General features: G+C 37.2%; 1 protein-coding gene across 1 annotated transcript; it reads left to right on the forward strand.

Annotated features, from left to right (window-relative positions):
* Positions 1–1,486: 1,486 nt before the first annotated feature.
* Positions 1,487–2,932, forward strand: LOC126617683 (uncharacterized). Its single transcript, XM_050285731.1, has 2 exons — positions 1,487–1,636; positions 1,957–2,932. The coding sequence occupies exon 2, from the start codon at positions 1,988–1,990 to the stop codon at positions 2,714–2,716; it is 729 nt and encodes a 242-aa protein (XP_050141688.1). The 5' UTR covers positions 1,487–1,636; positions 1,957–1,987; the 3' UTR covers positions 2,717–2,932.
* The last annotated feature ends 6,293 nt before the right edge of the window (positions 2,933–9,225 follow it).

Genomic DNA, 9,225 nt, shown 5'->3' on the forward strand with positions numbered 1-9,225 from the left:
ATCTGGGGAACAAATCCAATTGGCAGCTTTTACGTACCTACAATTATAAGCAAAGTTTGGAATTCACAGAAAATACTGGGCAAATACTAAGGCTACCATTTGAAAAAGCTAAACAACAATAAACTTTGACAAATTAACTACAATTAAATTAAGATGACAATCAATATATGAAGACAGTCTGAGAAATCAAAGGCTCTCAAATCAATACCATATTTCATGTGCCTTTTACTGATAGTGAACCCAGCAGCCGAACCAGGAAAAAAATTTGATTTAGAACCTTGCTATCTTTGTCCTTGTAAATATGATATTTTGGCATCAGCAATATATCACAATATATATATATATATATATGTATATATATATATGTATATATATATATATATTTATCTGAACTCAAAGAAAATATAGAACGAACATAAAAAAGGCATATTATGCACGTTTAGAAGCAAATTTCATTAGCAATTAAAGCAACCAAGCTCTCTCAACATCACGATTTAGAACCCCCCAAGAACCCAGAAATTTAATGAAAATTTTTCTAATCATTCAATTGGATTAGACAAAACCATGAATTTTTTTTCTTTCTAAAGCCCAATTATATTAAATCACAAATTTGAAGCAGATTTTGACATGCAATAAGTCATTAAGATAGGAATCGCTTCAGACTAACCTCGATGGCAGGGCCTCCGGAATTGCCCGATCCAAACCAAGCTCCTAGGTTATAGGGAGATGCCGTTGATGTGAAATTCAACACGCAAACCTTTGACACAGCTGTGGTGCCTGGTGGTGGCAGGGGTTCCACACTCCTTCCTCCTCCCTTCCCATCCCTGCCAATCCACGCCCATCTCCCTTGTTGTAGCTCTGCAACCCACATTTTTTGGCAGACCTCCCTCTCCCTTCCTCTCGTTGACATTCCACACCCTCCTCCCCTTCTCTGTCTGTAACTAATCCAGCACCATTCCAAAAACCCAGCCCAAGCCTTACACCCACTCCGGCCCCCTCACTTTCTCGAAACCAACTCTCAAACCCTAGAACGCAACCATGCTTTTTTCTCCTCTCTCTGTCTCTCTCTCCTTGTCCATCTCTCTCTAAAATCGGAGAAAATCCCATATAGGTCCTGATAGCTAAATCCCACTCTCACTCAATCCAAACCCGTACCTCCCATCTCTCTCCAATCCGTCAGTCCCTTTGTCCCCCTCCTTTCCTCCTCCCCCAACAACCCTCTGACCGATGCATCAGCCACAGGACACCCACTCGCATGTCCCTCCTGAAAATCCTCTCCCCGAAATCCCTGCGAACCTCTCCCTCTCAACCCTTTTGTTGCCCTTCCCTCTCTCCCCGGGTCAAAAAGCCCAGACCCAGATCTAGCCCAGATCCAGCCCAGTGGCAATCTTGTAAAATAAGCAAATAAAGTAAGCGAAATTTGGGTTGAAATCAGCCCGGTGGCAAACTCGTTAATAAAATGAAATTGAGGCAAAATTGCACAGTCCCCCCCCCCAAAAAAAAAAAAAAAAAAAAAAACCCACGTTAGACTTAAAGTAATTCCAACAAAAGTATAAATAACGCACAACCGAACCTCGCTGGAGGCGCTCCTGAGAACATTAGCGCTTCTGGGATTTTCCCGGTTGAAGTAGAAACTGTAAGTTATTATCGTCTCTGGTTTTGCTTCGATTTATACATGTTAAGTTTTCTTATCGTATTCCTATTTCTTCGATTTGCACAATTCAGCAGTTGTATTTTGTTGCAGCAAAACCCTAATTTCTATTTAATTTGGATTTTCCAATTTTGTCTTAAATTCACCAGTTCTAATAAATTCAGTAATTTACGTTGAAATCGTCTTTCTTTTGCATACCTATGATTAATTTGGAAGACCCCAATTGCATAGAGGCCTCTGAAACCCTAAAATTTAACCCCTTCTTTTGTGAAAGGCCGAATGATGGTTTTACATATTCTATGCAGGTGAGTGTACAATTTGAGTTTAAAATTTGTGATGGGAGGTCATGGAGGTTTGAATATTCTGCCTCAGAAGCGGTGGAATGTGTACAACTTCGATAACAGAGAGAAGGTACGGCAGGACGAAGAGGCTGCCGCTAAAGAGGAGCAGCTCAAGCGTGAACAGTCACGAAAGCGGGATGCTGAGTTTCGTCTTGAACAGCTCCGAACTGCTCGTGGCCTGGCTCCGGTGAGCCAAGGGAAGGAGCCTGCTGCAATGGAATCAAACCCTGCTGCAGTGGGATCGAAGTCTGCTGCAGTGGGGTCGAAGTCTGCTGCAGTGAAATCAAAGCCTGGTCATATTAATCTCTTCGAAGGGATTAAGATTTTTTATCCTATTAAGGGGTTGGAGAATGAGGGAGGTGAGGGTAAAGATGAATTTAAGAAAAATAAGAAGATGAAGAAAGAGGAGGCGAAGCCGAGGGTTGTGACAGCAGAAGATGAAAAGTATAGGTTGGGTTATGGAGTTGCTGGCAAAGGAGTTAAGTTGCCTTGGTACCTTGACAGGCTGAGTGCGGATGCAAATGAAGAGAGTGCCAAAGTTGATGAATTGTCAGGAGCAGATAAAGAGAAGAAGAACAAGAGTGGGAAGAAGACATTGGAGGAATTGAGAGAAGAACGGTTGGAAAGGGAGAAGCGAGAGAAGGAAAGGGAACGGACTCTGATACTGAACAAGAGCCGAAAAGATGGAGCTGCTTTTAAGGATAGAGGGTTTTATAGGAGGTGAGTTTACAGTCGTGCAGTTAATAGACATGATGTTTGATTTTTTTATTTCTACTGTATTTTGTACTCTGTATAATGAAATTGTTTGGTAAGTAATGTTATCTATTGCGATTACAGTTTGAATTGGTAAGATGATGTTATTGCTGTGTATATGATGTACTATGATGTTGCAATATACAGTGGAATGATATCCTGCAAATGACAGTATGTTAAGATCTCACATCTCCTGGTTGAAAAAGTTATTTGTAGTTGAGAAAAACCCAAGAATCTTCTGAGAATGGTTTTTGCTCTCTTCCGGTTGCACCTTGTTATATAAGGGTGCGCAGTGAAATTTTATGATTCATACAGCCAGCCGACACAACTTAATGTTAATGTTGAAAAGGCTTGGTTGTGGTTGTTGTCGTGATTTTTAGCCTTGTCTTCTCCTTCTACGTTCCTCATTTTGTTTTTGTTTCTTGGTTCCCCTTGATTTATTTAATCCTAAGGCTACATGAAATGAGGAGTGTAGGGGGAGAAGGAGGGATGGTAAATCACTTACCTTTAAAGTAAATGAGTTAAGCAAGTGCAATTCTGTTGTTGTCAAAGCATATTGCGAGTTGCAATTGTGCTTGTATTTGGTTCATAAGGAAGCCTATTGATCCGAACTACTTGTGGTGCATGAGAAATCAAAAACTCGTATATACAGGGATGACGAACAATCACTGTATAAAAAGACCGGGAAATTTGGAAAAATAACCAAAATTTGGACATCGTATAGAATTATGGCTATCCTTTTAAGTTTAAGATAATTATAACCAATAGTTGATATAAAAGTACTAATATACCCTTAAAATGAGGTCTACTTTTATTTGCCAAAAAGCGAGACGCCATTGCAGGTGAAGAAATTGATCCAACCGCCAGCCGTCGTCGCCACCATCTCTAGTAAGTAGCATGTCCGCAGAACTCTCGATTTTTCATTTTCATTTCGTATTTATGTCTATCTGTACACTTCTCTTTCAGAAAAAATCCGTTTACTTTGTTGATTTCGCTGAGGTTTTTGTGAAATTTGTTGATAGTGGCAGTGAAGCTACAATGTTTCATGTCTCCTCCGTTCGATTAAGGTATTCCTGATTAAGCATTCCATCATTAGTAGATTTCAAAGCTTTTAGATTTGTGAGTTTCTGGCTCTTAAGATCACACGTCTCACATTTACTCTTACATGTGGCGTCAAATACTCCACATGGTGACGAACTTGGAAATCCAATTTGCTTGCATTGAGGTTCTCTTTTCATCGCTGTACCATCTGAAAGCAGCAGTTCTTCCTTAATCGACTGATCTTCTTGAAGTCTCATTAAAAGCACTTAGAAAAGGTCGGAGAAGGTATTGGACACAATTGTAATTTAATAGTTACTCTCTTTATGCCTTAGCATTAATGATCAAATGCTGAACGACGACCTATGTTGTTCTTCAGAAAAAATGGCACGTGCAGTTTTTTTAACGGTTAAGAGTGAGGAAGTTTATAGTGATTAAGGGCATATAAGTACTTTCATATCATTTTGTTTTGTTATAATTATCATTTTCTGGTTATAATTATCATAAACTTTAAAGAGTGGCTATAATTCTATATGAGATCCAAATTTTGATTACGTTTTCAAATTTCCCATAAAGACCGACACAAAACGTAGTCCCAGTAACGTAATCAAATACATCCAACAGATAAAGACATACACAAAACGTAGTTCTAGTGACGTAATCCGTGTAATAGATGTTTACCATATGTTTAAAAAGTGAACCACCTGTTCAATAAATGTTTTGACACAGGATGAATTGGTGAGAAAATAGTCTATTGTAGGATTGGGCCCTGAAAGAAACCTTACCCGACCACAGTGGCGGATCTAGGATTCTTACATTGGGTGGTTCTAACCACCCAATGTAAAACGTCCAAAAAAAGAAATAAATGATAAACTTACAAAAACTAAATAATAATATTTTTTCATTCATAAATCATGGTAAAAACAAAGCTAGGTCATCATGAATAAAATCCCTTCTTCTAATTTGTAAATACTTGTCACTTAGTACTACGGTCTAGTGGTATTCTTCTTCACTTGTAAGTGAGAGGTTTTAGGTTTAATTCTCGCCAAAGGCGAATTTGAACCATATTATTGCTATCTCATTATGAGGCTAAACCCACACCTTCCCTCCTAGTGTAGATAATATCAATTGTTCAAAAAAAAAAAAATTGTAAATACTTTGATAACTTTTCACAATTTTACGGAAAAAGAAAAAAAAAGTTTTTCTTTTGTTAAATAGAAATAAAGGTAATGGTTCCTATTAAGATCATGTAGTATTATTGTATTAGTAGAGATAGAGTATACAATTCAAGTAAATCTTATTTCTATGAAAAAAATGATTTAGATGTAATTTACAAAATACGGGATTCTTGGCACATAAAATAGGATTCACAACAAAAAACCGCGCCTTTAACCATTTCATCCAATAAAGATTTAACCAAAAAAAAATAAACACATAGAGATTATAAAAATTAAAAATAAAATAATAAGAAATAGAATAGTAGATGAGAAAGTGCTTTTTAAAGGTCATATTTTAGTAGCAATGGTAAGCCTATGTAGCAGATAAAAGAAGAAAAAAAAAGGAGTTTCAACCTTCTTCCTTGCGGGAAAGCTGCAACTCCTCTACCTCCTCCATGGATGCAGTGCACCAGAATTTTGATTGTACCACGGTCCATCCATAACTATGTCATTTAACAAAATAAATTCCCTAGGCGTAGCCCATATAGTCCTAAGCATGAATCTGTCCTCCCTATTGTAATATTTGGAGGGTCCCCGAAGGATCTTCATAGGCGTTTTTTTGGCATCCGGGTGGTCCTAGGACCACCTTTGTCCCTATATGGATCCACCACTGCCCGACCACACGGGGAGAAACATGGTTGAAGGATAAAGAGGTCTCCACAACCAAATACATAGACATCAAGGATAAGACAACTGAACATCAAGAGATGGCTTCTCCGGCAGAAGCATTATCCCGGACACAACTCATAAGCCACGGTGACTCTTCTTGGATCCAAAATGATAAGGCCCTCTCACGAAGAATATCTAACAATCCAGTGTGCAACTCCATTGCTTTGAGAGGAACGAAATGGATAGGGAGAGCTAAGGGAAAGCCACGGGGTTATGAGACGGGCCACGAGGCTATGAGACGGACCACGAGGTTATTTGACATGCAACTGTCTCTACTCTCTACCTGGTTAGAGCACTTCCACTCCTAAAAAGTCCCATAGGCTATAGACAATTCAATCCCTCCAACAATAAATGCTTTTAGTGAATACTAACTGTCCAAGTGCATCTCCACCCCTGAACTGAATAGCGCAGATTATTAGTATTAAAATATTTTTTTATATATATAAAATAGTAAAAGATAATTTTATTTTTAACTTTTAGATAATAATAAAAGATCGGTTTGAAACCATTTGAAAATATTGAAATGTGGTGTAAGGTGGAAGAACATGGTTACATATTTATAATGTCCATCAAACTTTAGAATTGCAGGTTGCACATAACTGTTTTTAGCTGCCATGTCATTGCTGCTGCACGCTGAACTAGCTACTGTGTTTCAAGCTTTGATCCACCCCTTGATGGTTCATTGATACCAAATGTTAGAAACAAGAGATGTTTGATAAGAACGTAAAAGGGTGTTTGATATTGCACTAAAAACTGGGAGAATTTCTCTTATTGAATTCAAGAATATTAACAGCATTAAGGGCTAGTTTGGAATTGCTGTGAGAATAAATCGTTGTAAAATAAAGTTGTTAAGTGTTTGGTAAACATTTTCTTTTTGTAAAAGTGCTTTAATAAAAAAAAAGTAGTGTTTGAGTGTTTGGTAAATTTTTATATAAATTACTTTGAATATGTTAAATAACTAAAAAGAATATAGTATTTAATGTTATATATAATTGTTAAATACAATAATTTAAGGGCAAATATTGTAATTTTGTAAAACATGTGGGGGTGTACCTGTCATTTGAAAAGTTTATTAAATGAGCATTGATTACAATGCTTTGAAAAGAAAAAACAACATTTTTTTAGAAGGATGGTAGACTCTACTTTTGCTTTTCCATGTTTTTCTATTTTCATTAGCAACAATTTTTTAAAAGACACTTTTTTTTGTTTTACCTGTGACGACCCGTCCTTAATTTTCCATGTAATTTCCTTCCCGGTTGTGTAAAATGGCGATTATGCCTTTGTTTGGCATAGTGAAACCTGATGTGTACATTGTTATTTCACCTTTTAAATAGTACTCGTTATTACAGACGCGTGAGCGTGAACTGGACCCGAATCAGATTTGTAACGAAGAAATTACGCTTAGTTAAAGTGCGCTAGCAACGGGTAAAATTGTACACATGTGTGATAATTATTTAGTGTTGGGAACACTGTTTTTTGATAAAGTGAGATAGATTTTGTGTACTTTAAAATTGTGCAAAATATGATTCCCTCTCTTTAAAAACTGGTGATAACTCATATATTTCATGCATTTATATCATCCATTTTCTAGCCTCTTTGTGATGTTTTTGAGTTAAACTGGTTGCATGCTACCTTATTTTGTGTTAGTGTGCAGTTACATATACTTTAGGATCAATTTGAAGGCAAAAGAAGTGAAAACATACCATTTTTGGGGTTGACCCTTATTCAAACGTGAAAAGAAGTTTACTGGCCTGTTTTGAAGCCCAAATAAAGAATCCAAGACGAATCTGGCTTGTTAGAAGACCAGGAGAAGAATGGGAAAGGAATTGGAATATCTAACCTGATTTGGAGGAGCCAAATAAGGAAAAACGTTCAAAACTTTGGCTTAATGGTTGGGATCACCTTGCAATCAGCTACAGCCCCATTTAGCCTATAAATACTAGGGTTTCAGATCACTTTTTCAGAAGCCCCCTTGGGGGTCGCCCAGAGCTCTCTCTTTTCTCTTTCTTTGGCCTTTCTTCCAGAAACAAAATCCTATTTCCCTTTGCCATCAGCTGCCACCGAGGAAACCATGCAGCCGCGCTGTTCTTGAAGGATTTCCACTTTATAATTGCTTCAAGGGGGTTTCTTCTATGAATTTAATTTCACTCATGTTGTTCTTGATATTTATATATTCTATAATCATGTTGTGTAATTAAGTTCATAGCTGGGGATTTCGATGTAGCCTTGCAAAACTATTCTATGTTATTAAGTTAAAGTATTCAAATTACCAATCTGTTTTCTTGTTTCATTCACTGATTTTGTAGTTTAATTTGTTTGTTTATCTTAATGTTTGATCACCATTAGGGTTGCTTATGAATTATTTAATCAAGGTTATAGTACACATCATGCTTAATCTTGGTAGACATGTGAATGAATGAAGAAACTGCTATGCATACATCCAGCCATGTGATTTCTTTGGTTCTTTGAAGTTTTCTTGTTCTTAATGGATTCTTATTTGGTAATATAAGTTGAACATCACAACTAGGTTGCAGATTAGGAGTACTTGATCACAACCACATATCAAATGGATGATCATAAATGAGTAAAACGAACCCTAGTTGCAGATTGGAGAGTTGAATGCGTTTTGACTTAATTTTTATGGAATTGGCTTGTAATGGTGAAATCAGTATCCCTGGTTCCATTCCCATCGTTTCTGAATCATTCTATTATTCATATTTACATTCTCTTACATTTTAAGTTACTTTACTTCTCAAATCAAAATCAAAACTCAATTCATTAGTTTCATTGTTTAGTTAGGATTCACATAAAGCTAGTAATTTGTAGAGGTCTAATCAGTCCATGTGGTTCGACACCTTTACTTATGCCACTATATTATCCTTATTTTTGCACTTGAAAGGAACACAACAACTGGTCCCGTGACCTTAACACACCCACCAATCAACTTTTCCCCTTACTTTTCTCACCCAATCAGAAACCTTTTCTCTTGTCAGAGTCTCTCTCTTCTCTCTGCAACAATAAAGAACCATTATCAAACCTCACGGATCGAACCTCAAATCACCACCATCATACTCCTTTCATCCCCACGAGCCCATTCATTCGAGTCGATTAAAAAATGATTGAGTTTTGAGCTTTCAACTTGGAGCTCCGACTCGAGTGTAGGTTCTCCAGCAACTTTCCGTTCGAGTTGCAAGGTCTTGGAAGGTTTAGAAGCAACTACACAACTCCCTGAGGTCCCTAGCCTAAGTTTGAAGTCAAGCCTGAAGGAAAAAATTTTGTCCTAGCTAAGAACAAGTAAGAACATTTGAATACACATGCAAACTATTAACACTTTAAAGTAGGCATGCATTAAAAAACAATTCATAAAACCCATGACTTTCAAAGCCTAGTATATGGTGAACCAAAAGACTCTTTAACAACATTAAAGAGAAGTAAAGATTTAGAGTTTCTTTACCCTTGAAGCTCATCCTTGTTTACACAAGGGATTCACCCAAGTGGAGGGCCTTCAAGTCACCTCCTAGCTCCTTGGATATTGCTTGTGATTTCCTTCTCCTTT

Source organism: Malus sylvestris, chromosome 4 (assembly GCF_916048215.2).
Source record: "Malus sylvestris chromosome 4, drMalSylv7.2, whole genome shotgun sequence".
NCBI lineage: Eukaryota > Viridiplantae > Streptophyta > Magnoliopsida > Rosales > Rosaceae > Malus > Malus sylvestris.